This window comes from Ischnura elegans, chromosome 2 (assembly GCF_921293095.1).
Source record: "Ischnura elegans chromosome 2, ioIscEleg1.1, whole genome shotgun sequence".
In the NCBI taxonomy this organism is placed as follows: Eukaryota; Metazoa; Arthropoda; class Insecta; order Odonata; family Coenagrionidae; genus Ischnura; species Ischnura elegans.
In genome coordinates, this window is record NC_060247.1 from 136,218,381 (window position 1) to 136,230,239 (window position 11,859).

General features: G+C 38.0%; 1 protein-coding gene across 1 annotated transcript in view; it reads right to left on the minus strand.

Moving 5' to 3' along the window:
• LOC124153268 overlaps window positions 1-11,564 on the minus strand; it is a 34,042-nt gene extending 22,478 nt beyond the window's left edge. Inside the window, exons 1-2 of the mRNA XM_046526365.1 lie at window positions 11,482-11,564; window positions 5,855-6,471 (exon numbers count right to left, since the gene is read on the minus strand). Coding sequence (XP_046382321.1) covers window positions 5,855-6,471; window positions 11,482-11,493 — 629 coding nt within the window. The 5' untranslated portion in view covers window positions 11,494-11,564. The remainder of the gene's footprint in view (window positions 1-5,854; window positions 6,472-11,481) is intronic.
• Window positions 11,565-11,859: the final 295 nt, after the last annotated feature.

Here is an 11,859-nt window from a genome sequence, read left to right on the forward strand (position 1 = left end):
TAAGGTTCCGAAATATTTACAGAATGAGAAATAAACCAAGAGATATTTCGGACGCGGAGAAATGCCCTGAACAAAACTATTGTGTGATCAAAATGGCCATTTAGAATTCAAAATTACGGTTGAAGTATGACTTGTAAGTTTGCTATTCTATAAGCAGTGGATTTGGAGTCGACGATGAATGTTATAAAAGATAAGCTCTAAAGTTGGATAGTAAACCTTTATTTCAGTAGAGGAGGAAGTTAATTTTGGAACCTGAAAATTGATTTTAGCACCTGTTACCACATTTTCAGATGATTTTCCTGCAGATATTGACGATAGTTCTTTTGTAAAATTCTGCCTACACATGAGTACAATTAACACGAGTATCCTAAACTGCAGGACTTGCATCTGCTCGGTGTTCTTTTTAGAGGGCGCATTTGTTATCTTGATAGACAGGTGATCGAAAAAGCCCCTGTCTATCATATACATTATTTGACATTGCTTGTGTATCTATCGAGAGAAAAGGCTAATGTAGTTTATTTGAATTTATAACAAGAAAAAAAAGGAAAATTTAGCCGCGTACGTAAAATCGCTATTTTTTCTTCTGGTAAAAAATTTATGCTAAAAGTTGCATGTTTAAATAATGTGCTAGCTTTAAATTAAAAATCAATATTTTGTTATCATCATCATTACCATCATGAGTCAGCAATTCTAAGATTAGTAGGACGCAGCTGTGCATTCTTCTCTCTTATCCGCTATCCTTTTCATAGTGAGGTATTTCTTCTCCTTTGCATCCTGTAAAATTGTCCGATGTAACTCATTTGCGGCCGACCCTAGCCCTTCTTCCCTTACAATTGTCCTTCCACGATTGTATTCATCAGGCCATCATGCCTCATAATGTGGACAATTTAGCTGTCCCGTCTTCTCTTAATGATTTTCAGAAAATTGCTCTTTTCCCCACTATTCTAAGCACTTTCTCGTTACGTCGATCCATTTAATATTCTTCATTCTTCGGTAGCAACACATTTCGAATGCTTCCACACTTGACTTTTCTGCACCTGTCAACATCAAATCCTTGCTCTCATGGAGACTCATTCTACATATGTATTATCTGATTAATTGTGTCCTTATTTCTATACTTGTATTATCAGCTGTAAGTAGATTCTTCTTATTCTAGAAAGCCCTGTTTGCCTGAACTTTTCTACTGGATATTTCTTTCTTGCCTACCTAGTTCATCTTCGGCTATTAGTAACAAAGTCCTGAGTAACAAAACTCATTCGCCTGTTTCAGCTTATGTTTTCCTAATTTAATGCTTGTTCGATCCCCCTATTTTAAATATTCTTGTTGTCAGGCATATAATACGCCATAAGGAACACTCAACAGCGAGTAGGATAGAATACGCGAAGAATTATGTTATCAAGTTTTTAAGATTCCGTACTGCCCACTTACAACTCAGATATATGTCATTCTTATGATCCCTTTAATGAATGATTTCAACGCATAATCCTTCAAATGACGGATGCGAGTTGAAACCAGATTCACCAGATCTAAAGATATATCATTCGCGATCAGAATTTTATCCTTCAAGAAGGAAATTCATAGCGAAAGCCAACTCATTCCATTCACACAAGAACCTGCTTTGAAACTCATCCCACCGTACCTCGCTGATGTCTAAGCCGTCTATAATACCGATATTTGTGTTTCTCATAACAACCACTCGAGCGTTCTAAATCTACTGTCTACCAAGCAATCCATCTCAATAGAACAGCGGAGGGTGTAAGGACACTAATCGTTAAACTTCATAAAATTAAATATGTTCCACCTTCTAGTGATTTTACTGAGTTCAAACAAGCTAGCGTTTTTTAAAGTTCCGTATTGTGCAAGGGAAAAAACACATTCCTATGCCTATGCGTTTGGCAAAATATCTCTCTCGTTTTACTGTGAAAATTTTTCTTAAAATGTTAATTATTGATCGGGCGACATCTCATTGCTCACTTTTCCCTATTTCTCCTTCGTATAAAATATTTATTGATGAAATAAAATATTTCTAAATATGTATACATGGGACTCGGAATCATACTGAGGTTCGACTTTGAAGTTTGTTTTTAAATCGATCCATCCATGGGTGTGAAAGAGCCCATTTTTTATACATCCGTGGCCTTATTCGACAAACAAAAATTACCAATTCATCTGGGCCCGCCATTTACGTATTTTGGCTGTTGAAGTACGATTTCTTTGGCCAGACAGGAAAGGTTGTATCTCGGACGCCAGCTGTTATCCTATACAACAAAAAAGCTCTGTAGTCGATGCCGATGTGTGATGGCTGATTGATGTAACCAATTTACCAATACGTGTGTGAGTGACAAAATAGAGTTCCATTTACTTTGTAACTTTCATGCTTTAAATGACGATTGTAATTAAACTACCCGCAATGTCCGGTGACTTTGCCGCGAGAATCTTTATTCACACTGAGTAATTGAGTACGCTAATACTCTGCTCCCTATAGCTCTATACCCGAATAGTAGCACTGAAAAATATTCAAACCTTGCTATATTTAGGTTTATAAATAAAAATGGCTTCTCCCATCAGAAGGCTATCCTTTTCGCTCTCGCCAGCGTTATTCTCCGTCTAAATCCGTTCTTTTTCATCATCATAGAATATTAATTTTGTGATTGAGCAGCCAATATTGGATTTATTATTATACGGAAATTATATCTTTCGCTGTTGTAGTCTTCCCCAGTACCTTTCCTTCCATTCTGCTGCTTTGCGAATACTCAAGCAATGAACGACCAATTTATGTGACTGACCTAGATTGGCGAGTTTGGATATATATTTCCTTTTGATTGATTCAATATTATAACGTATATCTAAGTCCAGTGAAATGGGTTTAAAAATTCCTCTTGGGTGTTCACATATTGTGGATACCCAACTCAAATCCGCAATTGATCGGAAATATTGGGAATGCTTCAACTTTTGGTATGGTGACAAAGAGTATCCTAAGAGAGAAAAGGAGAAAGATGAGGGGTAACATGTTACCCAATGAATAGTTAATAATGTAAGAATATTGAAAGGTGTATTTTCGTTGAATTGATTTTTTGGGTCATTTTATTTAGCCTACGATAAGAATTGAATTGAATATGTTATATATTGCATATATAGAGTAGCAAGTTATTCTCTATCCTTTCTCTGAACATATTTATTTAAGAAATTTATGCAGAGATTCTTACCAGAATAGAGTGTTAAATATTTTGCTATTTTTATCGTAGTTGATGGATAAGTAGCGAATATCTGGATCGACTCCGGTTATACTCCATATTCAAATTAATATATACTATGTGACATAATGTAGGTAACTATAGAAATACAAGGCTGTAGTGGTATATTTTGAATTTTTTATAGAAAATATCGAAAAAGTTTTAACCAAGAAAGTAAATATCAATTAGTATTCTTCGGGTTAAAAAATTGCTAACGTTTGACGCAAATGACTTACTTGTTAAATGATTCGTCGGTTTTAATGTAAAAACTGTATATTAATGTATTTAAAATACTTTATGAGTACCTACGTATCTAGAATTCTCGAAATGCATGAGTTTTTTTCCATGTTCAAGCACATAATATTTACTCACGTCCTATCTTTAAAATCTATTATCTCACTCTGAGGTGCGGATTTTCGCAGAATAGACTTGAAAGCGATGGGTTCCCACGATTAGGTGCCCACACCTTATGAGGAGAGTCATTATTTGCGAGTTCAGAATTTTCTCGCACTGTTTTCGCACAGTCGTCTTCTATTGTTTAGTTTTCATGGGAATCGGGTTAGCGCGCCCCGTGTCGTCGCAACAAACAAACACTGCAAATATGTGCCATTGACAAGAGGATTTTCCCTCACTGTGGATGAGAACCAGCATCGAAGGCCACATGTCAGGGACATAGACATCTTTTGCCGCCTCCACGCAGGGAGGAGAATGACAAATCGATCAACTAACGGACAAAGGCATCCAAAATTGGATGAGATGCATTAAGACAAGTTTATCCGGCCCATTGATTGATCGTTGCTCAAATATATGGTCCTCAACTTGACCCGATAATCTCAAAGCTTTGAACAGGTCCCTTTATTTCATCCTTAACAATGTAAAAAATCGTAATCCCTCCCTCTGTATTCTCACTATTGATTATCTTTTATGCTAATTTCAGTTAGTCACGTTACAACGGCAGCGCGCACATATTGACCTCAGGTTTTTCCACCGAATCATAAATGGCCATTTCAGGTCGAAAAACATTATCCCATAATGTTCTCCTTCCGTGTACGTCCCCGTAAAATGCGGAACTGGACTCCTTTTCATCTACTTCACCGCCGTTTACCTGTGATTTAGATATATTATTATATTCATTCAGAAATCCTTTGCCTACCGGTGTAAGTGTAAGACAAATGTATTTACGAGTAACAACCACTGTAAATCGTGCACAGCTTCAAAGTGTGGAATGTTTTGGAAATAAGAACGCTTTCTTTGGCATAAGGAATTCCTCCTTCAGAGAGAATAAATTGTAGTAATGCATAATATGAATAGATTCCGATCGTCACGTAAGATTATGACACGTAAGATAAGACGTGCGTTCAAATCTGTAGTTCTATGTGTAGCAGTCAGCAAAGTGGAATCAAAATAATTCGGAATATTGATGCAATTTGCTCGAAAAGCTGTCTTGAATGCATGCTCTAATTGCTGTTTTAAAATAGACTAATTTCAATCAATAAATAGCAGGAATGCTCACCGAGATTCGTAGGCTTGTGCTATTTAATTCCCTTGACAAAATTTCTTATAATAAATCTCTTGTATAATAATTAATGCGGTAATTTTCGTGCATAGCTCCCCCTCGCCTGCTTTTAGATACCATCCACAAAGATGGTATTTAAAATACTGAAACTGATTTTTTTGTAAAGTGAATACATGCATTATATTTTGACATTCCTGTGAAAATGAAATCCTGAAAATCCATTGCTTCTCCAGTGGGAGCCTTATTATTTTAGCATTATTACTATTTTTGCAGAGCATGAAAGAAATTAACAATCGCATATTTCCCACGAAGAAAAAGAAATTTGACGCTAAGGGACTAGAAATACTCATAGAAAGTGATTAAAAGTAAAGAACCTTCCTTGACCAAAATTGCATCTTGAAAGTATTTGTTCAGCCTCCTGAGTCACTCATGGTTAGCGAAAGTCACGAAGGATTTTATTTTTCAGCATGTATACGGAGTTCATTCATTACAAAGTGAGAGTCGGAGAACAAAATTTTCCCTTTAAAATGAGACCACTTCAAGTAGCACTGCCGGAGGAAATGTCAGGAGCTTTTTCACATTAGTAGTTGCAGTCCCTATAAAATCAATATACATTTTACTATAGCGATCGTAAAATAGGGAAATAACAAGACAAATTTATTAACAAAACTTTATTATCTCACTCACTGATACATGGTTACATTTACCAGCGATATGACATTTAGAACATATTTTTGAGGAATCCACTTGAGGTTTCAAATATCTTAATGAGATCGTCTTCACAGGGAGGCTTTGGTAAGCCCTCAGTGAACTGATGAAAGCAAAAACACAGGAAAAAAGGATAAATAAAGTGGACAAGTTCTTCAAAAACAACAGTTGAATCTCTAGTTTTTAAGTCCATCAGCGACAGTAAAGGTGATTTCAGAATTGCATTTGCTCAGAGTTAAGTGATGTGCCCATTTGGATTTGAATCATTTCGTTTTCAGCCTACTGCCAACACTGGCTATCTTTATCGAATTTCGTGCGGATCGTCTTTACGTAAGTTCAGCATAGGCTCGTACCCTGGTCGTTTCCTGGTCTCACTCCCCTGCAGCCCCGTGATCACCCGTGATAGCTTCCGTATCCTCCGTGTCCGGCGTCGTACACCTTCGCTCCGTATGCACCCAAGTCGTGTCCGTGACTTGGCACGAACACGGGCACGGCCTTGTACACGGGGTAGGGCTGCGGCACGGGGACCTTGACGGGGACGTGCACGGGGTAGGCGACCGGCTTGGGGACGTGCACGGGGACGGGGTGGGGGACGGGGACCTTGTAGGGCACGTGCACGGGGTAGGGGACCTTCCTCTCGACGGCGTAGGGGACGGGCCTATCCACGGGGACCGGGTACGGTTTGATGACGGCCACGGGGTAGGGGCGCTCGACCGGGTAGGGGACGGCGTGCGGCACGGGGACCGGGACGTTCTTGACGACGGCGAATGGCACGGGCTGCGGCACGGGGACCGCCACGTGCTTCTCGATCGTCACCGTCTTGGAGATCTCGTGTCCGCCGTAGCCGACGCCGTGGCCGTAGCCGTAACCGTAACCACCGCCGTAACCACCACCGTAACCACCACCGTAGCCAACGCCTACCACTCCTCTCTTGCCGTGTTGCTTGGTGTCTCCGTCAGAGGCCTCCTCGGTCTTAGCGAACGCCATCGCCGCCGCAAGGACGAGAGAAGTCGTCTGCGAGGAAAAAAAAATTATTCAGTTTCAACAGATCCACATATCCATCTTGTTATGATATGTGGTGGAAGTTATTACAGTAGATTCCGGTTAATAGGGACACATCGGGACTTGTGCACTTTGCCCCAATTAAGCGGCTGCCCCAATTAAGCGAACTATCCTGTATATAGGCATAAACAAACGTTGAAATGATAGAAAGAAGACAAAATAATGTTTATAATGCAACATAAGCTTATTAAACTATTAATTTGATTAATAAATCAGCGAGTTTAGGTAATTTATCATAATTTTTAAGATTTATAACAATTTAGTTAAAAATATTTTCCCAGCCTCGGGCGTCGATGAATGAATGTCTTTAACTAAGTCCTATTAAAGAAAAGTCCTATCCTCTTGTGGATATTATAACAATAAGAGCTATCAAAATAGGGCAAGAATAGGAACATTTGTGAAAAATAGGAATAAATCATAGGAGGAAAATATAAATTAATAGTATTCCGAAAACAAAAAATTTTAATTTCGTCACGAATATAGAGTCTATGTCGCCGAGTCATGGCCCAATGAAGTGGCATGCTGCCCCAATTAAGCGGAGAATACTCAGGGATATTCCTCTATTGGGTTCTGTTCTTCAAGATCTGCCCCAATTAAGCGGCTGCCCCAAGTAACCGGTGGACCCATTAAACGGAATCCACTGTAATACAGTAAAACTCGCTAATAACAAATTCAGGGGACTATCGTTCTATTTTGCTAAAAAGTGTATTTCTTTGTATCAGCAATAAAGTATTATACTATATACACCTCAGGATTGCAGGCTACTATTCCGTAATAGTCTTTATTGGGCAACCTCCGTAACAATAATTCCCCAAGGGATCGAAGAATGTTTCATAATAGCGGGTATTTCGTATCATCCGTATACGTTACATGCGGGAAAATGAACTCTGATGGTCATGCGAAAGCTCAAGGGGCCGGGAACTAACCTCGTTATAGACGGGATTTCGTTACATTCGCGATTATTTATAAGCGAGTTTTACCGTATCAGTTAATCCTTAAGTAGTCGCGATGAATGAAGCTACGTGACTACTCCCGTCTGGTCATATTGACCCAGAATTTAAAAAATTTAAAGTAATAATTTTCACATGATTGGAAATAAATGTAGGCTTTATTAATACGGAACGGAAACTGTTTAAAGCATTTCATATTGCCTTTTGCTTAAGGTTCAGGAGTGTAATACATAGTTTTACAGACAATGCGCAAGTACTGTCTTTGTATACCAAAATTTTACCACAAACGCCCGCGATAAGTCGCAGATAAGATATTTTACAAGACGCAAGCAAAGAAACGTCGGGTCAAAACGCTGACTTAAGATACGTAATTCATATATCCGGACTCAAAAATGGCATGGAAATGATGAGAAAAGCACTTAACCCCCATGAGATTTCGATGATGCAAATTGATACAATATTTAACTGAATGATTCGTTAAAAAAGCATCTTGGGTCTAATGCACCAGACGCGAATGGATGACTAAGACACTGAAATATTTTTACTGAATTTCTTTCCGCGCGACGCGTTTCGTTGCTACAACAACATTTTCAATGGCCAACATCATGAATAACTTGGAGGAGAAAATCTTCGGCTCAAAACCAAACCAAGACAAACAACATGATATACTCGTATAGATATGTGAAATATTTCCTATACTTTTGGAGAAGAACAGAAAGACAACTGAGCATCTACATTACACTCCCAACTCCTAAGACATGAACATCAACTCCTCCACTGAATTATTAATTGAATAAATTCAGTGGCAATATGTTATTTAAGCGCGATATACATGTACATACTATCCCACAAGCCACTTCAATACGCGTGCGACGGCGGGCGTTAAGACACCAGCAGTCAAAAAACAAAGAGGAAATGATAATGATAAGTCCCGCCTAGCATTTATTATAGTCCTGTAATGTTCGGGGTAAAAACAAAGTCCTATACCTAATGTTTCGGAAAAATATCTCTCTTAATTTAAAGCTTTGGTCCAGATAAAAGCTGTGAATATATTCTGATTTTGCTGAATATGAAATTAATTCGAGTTAACTTTAAAAATTCTGAAAAACATAAGCATAAATGAAATTGACGGTGCTGGCACAATTATTTAAAATTAATGCATCAATCCAATGAAAAACTTGTTCTACACGAATATATTTAAAATTTATCAGGTCTTGTGGCTGAACCAGGTAAGTTTAAATATGATTTCTTATGCATCGATAAAATGAGATCACAACGCCTCACTGCTAAGGCAGTGCAAATAATTTATGCAACTCGCCTGCCTCACAGGCACACTTTAAAATTAAAATTAATTTCCGAGGAGTCACAAAAGGTTTCTTCATTTACTAGTGACTCGATTTAAAGTTTAAAAGAAGAAGGTAGAGGACCCCTTAGGAAGGCCCTGTAATACTTTCGTCAGATAAATATGAAATCGAATAGGATACCAGCAGACAGTGCAATTAGGCCGCTTGGGGTGAGAAAAAGCTGAGGGTTACAGTAGAAAGCTTTGGGATTGGAGTAGTGTGAACGATTGCTAAGTAACATATAATCATTGAGGCAATAACTTGAATTTGCGTGCATGATAGTAATTCTTGTTTGAGGCGATGGCACCAATCCATCTTGAATGATTTAACAGGCATTTGAGATAATTGTCTTAAATTCAATAGTAATTGGATCACATCGTTGTGAGGTTAAATTAGAGGTCAATGTGCATTTTCCATGAATAATTGCAATATTTCTCTCACATAAGCATTTTATTAGTATTTCTGATCATTTGAGTCGTAAACAGAAGCTACTATGCCCATAAACAATGGATAATAACAGTTTTGAAAAAATTGAAAATTGTATGCTCATAATCATCATAAGTCAACAACCCTGAGTTTGGTTTGACGCAGAACTCCATTCCGCTCTCCTATCCGCTAGCCTTTATTTCAACAGTTACATTTTATTTTATGAGAGTACCGTTGATTAATATGTGGAAATAACTCGGTTATATATAAAATTGATTCAAAAATGAGATAGTTTAGCCTCACCTAGATGGATGGTAGAATAAGTGAGACGTAAAAGTATTTCTATCTCAGGTATTTCAACGCGAGATACAAAAACCACTCATGAAAGCACATATAAAGACGGATGAATATTTCAACCAAATAGACGGAAGAATTCACCATTGTCATAGATCAACAATCTTGAGATTGTTTTGACGCGGTTCTCTTTTACGTTATCCTATCCTCTATCCTTCAGCCTTTTCATACTGACGTATTTCTTCTCTTTTGCATCCTTTATAGCCTATGTAACTATGTAACTCATTCGGGGCCATCCCTCGCCCTTCTTCCCATCCACCTGTACTTCCACGATTGTTCTCATGAGGCCATCATACCTCATAACGTGGCCAACTAAGCTGTCCCGTCTTCTCCTTAAGGTTTTAAGATCTTTAATACTGTCTTGCAAAAACGTTTTGAATAGTTAGAAACTTAGCATCAACTCCAAAAACAACCAATAAAGACGGATTTTTCTACATCAGAATGTGAGTTACTTTCGTTTCCTATTCAAAAGTTCACGATTTTTCACTGCTTAATTGCATTCTAAAGGGACAAAGGAATTGTAAAGGGACAAGGCAAAATTCTCTTAAATATTTTTTCCTGTGGAAGAAATATAAAGCGTAATATTTGGGAATGTTCATTCTTAATGATATTTTTTTCTTTTCAGATGCAATTAAAATTCAAAATATATTGTATAACTTGGTTGAGATGAATATTTTAGCTAACTCCCTATCCAAAGAAAATGGACAAAATACTTTAATTATGTTCTAACAGTAATTGGAGAATAAAATTTAATTGAATTTACTTTATAATTTACACCTTAAAATGACATTAATGTCTATCTGCATCAGCCGAAAATAGGTGCAAAATAGTGATTATTTGGCATTTTGATTTTCTGCAATTCATGCATAAGGCTATCATGTTCGAATAATTAATTTTTTTGAAATCATCCTATAGATAAAGCTGAGATTTAATAGGATGTCATTACATTAAATGACTGGTTATGAATAATTACTTTGTCTATACATAGGGTAATCATTTGCAAAGATTACTCTTCTATTGAAAACTATGTGGTCACGTCACTTAATTATGAACGAGGTTGCTCTGATGTGTAATCCAGAGGTTATATTTGTTATTATTTATATTATTAGAAGTATTCGACCGATTGGGTTAGGTTTACATGGAGTATATCCGAAGTATTCTGGCAGACTCCCCTCCCTTTATAGAATTCCCTCTCCATTTAATGATAAGGCCTACTCCCTCAAAATCCTATTCTTTTCCTTCCTCTCCCTCGTTTACCCCACATTCTACCCTCTAACACTGTTTTCAACATCCCTTCCCCGCTCACTACTGGCTCAATCCATATTTATGTCTCCAACTTATCTCATCTAAAAGCTGCCTCTCCTCGCCAACCATGTCCAGCACTTCGTCGCTCCTCATTCTCTCCGTCCACTTTACTATCTCCATTCTTCTCCACACCCGCACCTCGAATAACACCAGTCTTTTATCGTCTTCTTTGCTAAGTCTTCATATTTAGTCATCATAGAACGCTACATTCCACTTCAGATTCTTCACTAGTTTTTTCTTTGAACTGTTACTTAACGATCATCTGGTAAGATCGTTATTTTTCGTGAACTCCTCCTTTACAGTCATAGAAATGATGAATGTCTTAACCTTTAAAGCATTTTAAACAAGTCCGATATCGTAAGCAGTATATTTTTCTCATTTTTTATGTATAAACCGAGTCCAATTTTTTCTCTACCCTCCAAGCCATCAATCTATTTACCCAATTCCCATCGAGTTAACTATCGCGAATTCAGGAAATTTCGTGATTTATTGGAATGGATAGTATGAAATTGTAAAAAAAGGTAAATAGTATCTAAAATATTGCCAAAATTAATATCCAAATAAAAAAGTGGGTGGGTACTTACGAGCAGTTTCATGGTTGGTGTTCGTTCCGCTGAGTCGAGGATGCGAATTGAGCCTGAGGTGGTGGGCTGGGGCCTTACATACCTTCGGCGTGGGAAGTGTTTTGGGGGGGCCTTCGTAACCAGTTCCCACAGTCCTAATAAGCCTCTGCTTTCCCCTTTGTTGTCCTCCCGTCGTGGACTTCCGTAAAGATTCCAGTGATTACACTTTGAGAGCGAAAGGGATGGAAAAAACGTTATATGGAAATGCCGTAAAGAGGAGGCAAGTATTTCCCAAGCCGTGCAGGCATATCAAACAGTGGATCATACAGACAGCTACTCCCTCCCCTCCCCCCCCCCCCACTAAAAGGATGGAAAAATGGCTAAAGATGCTCGTTACGC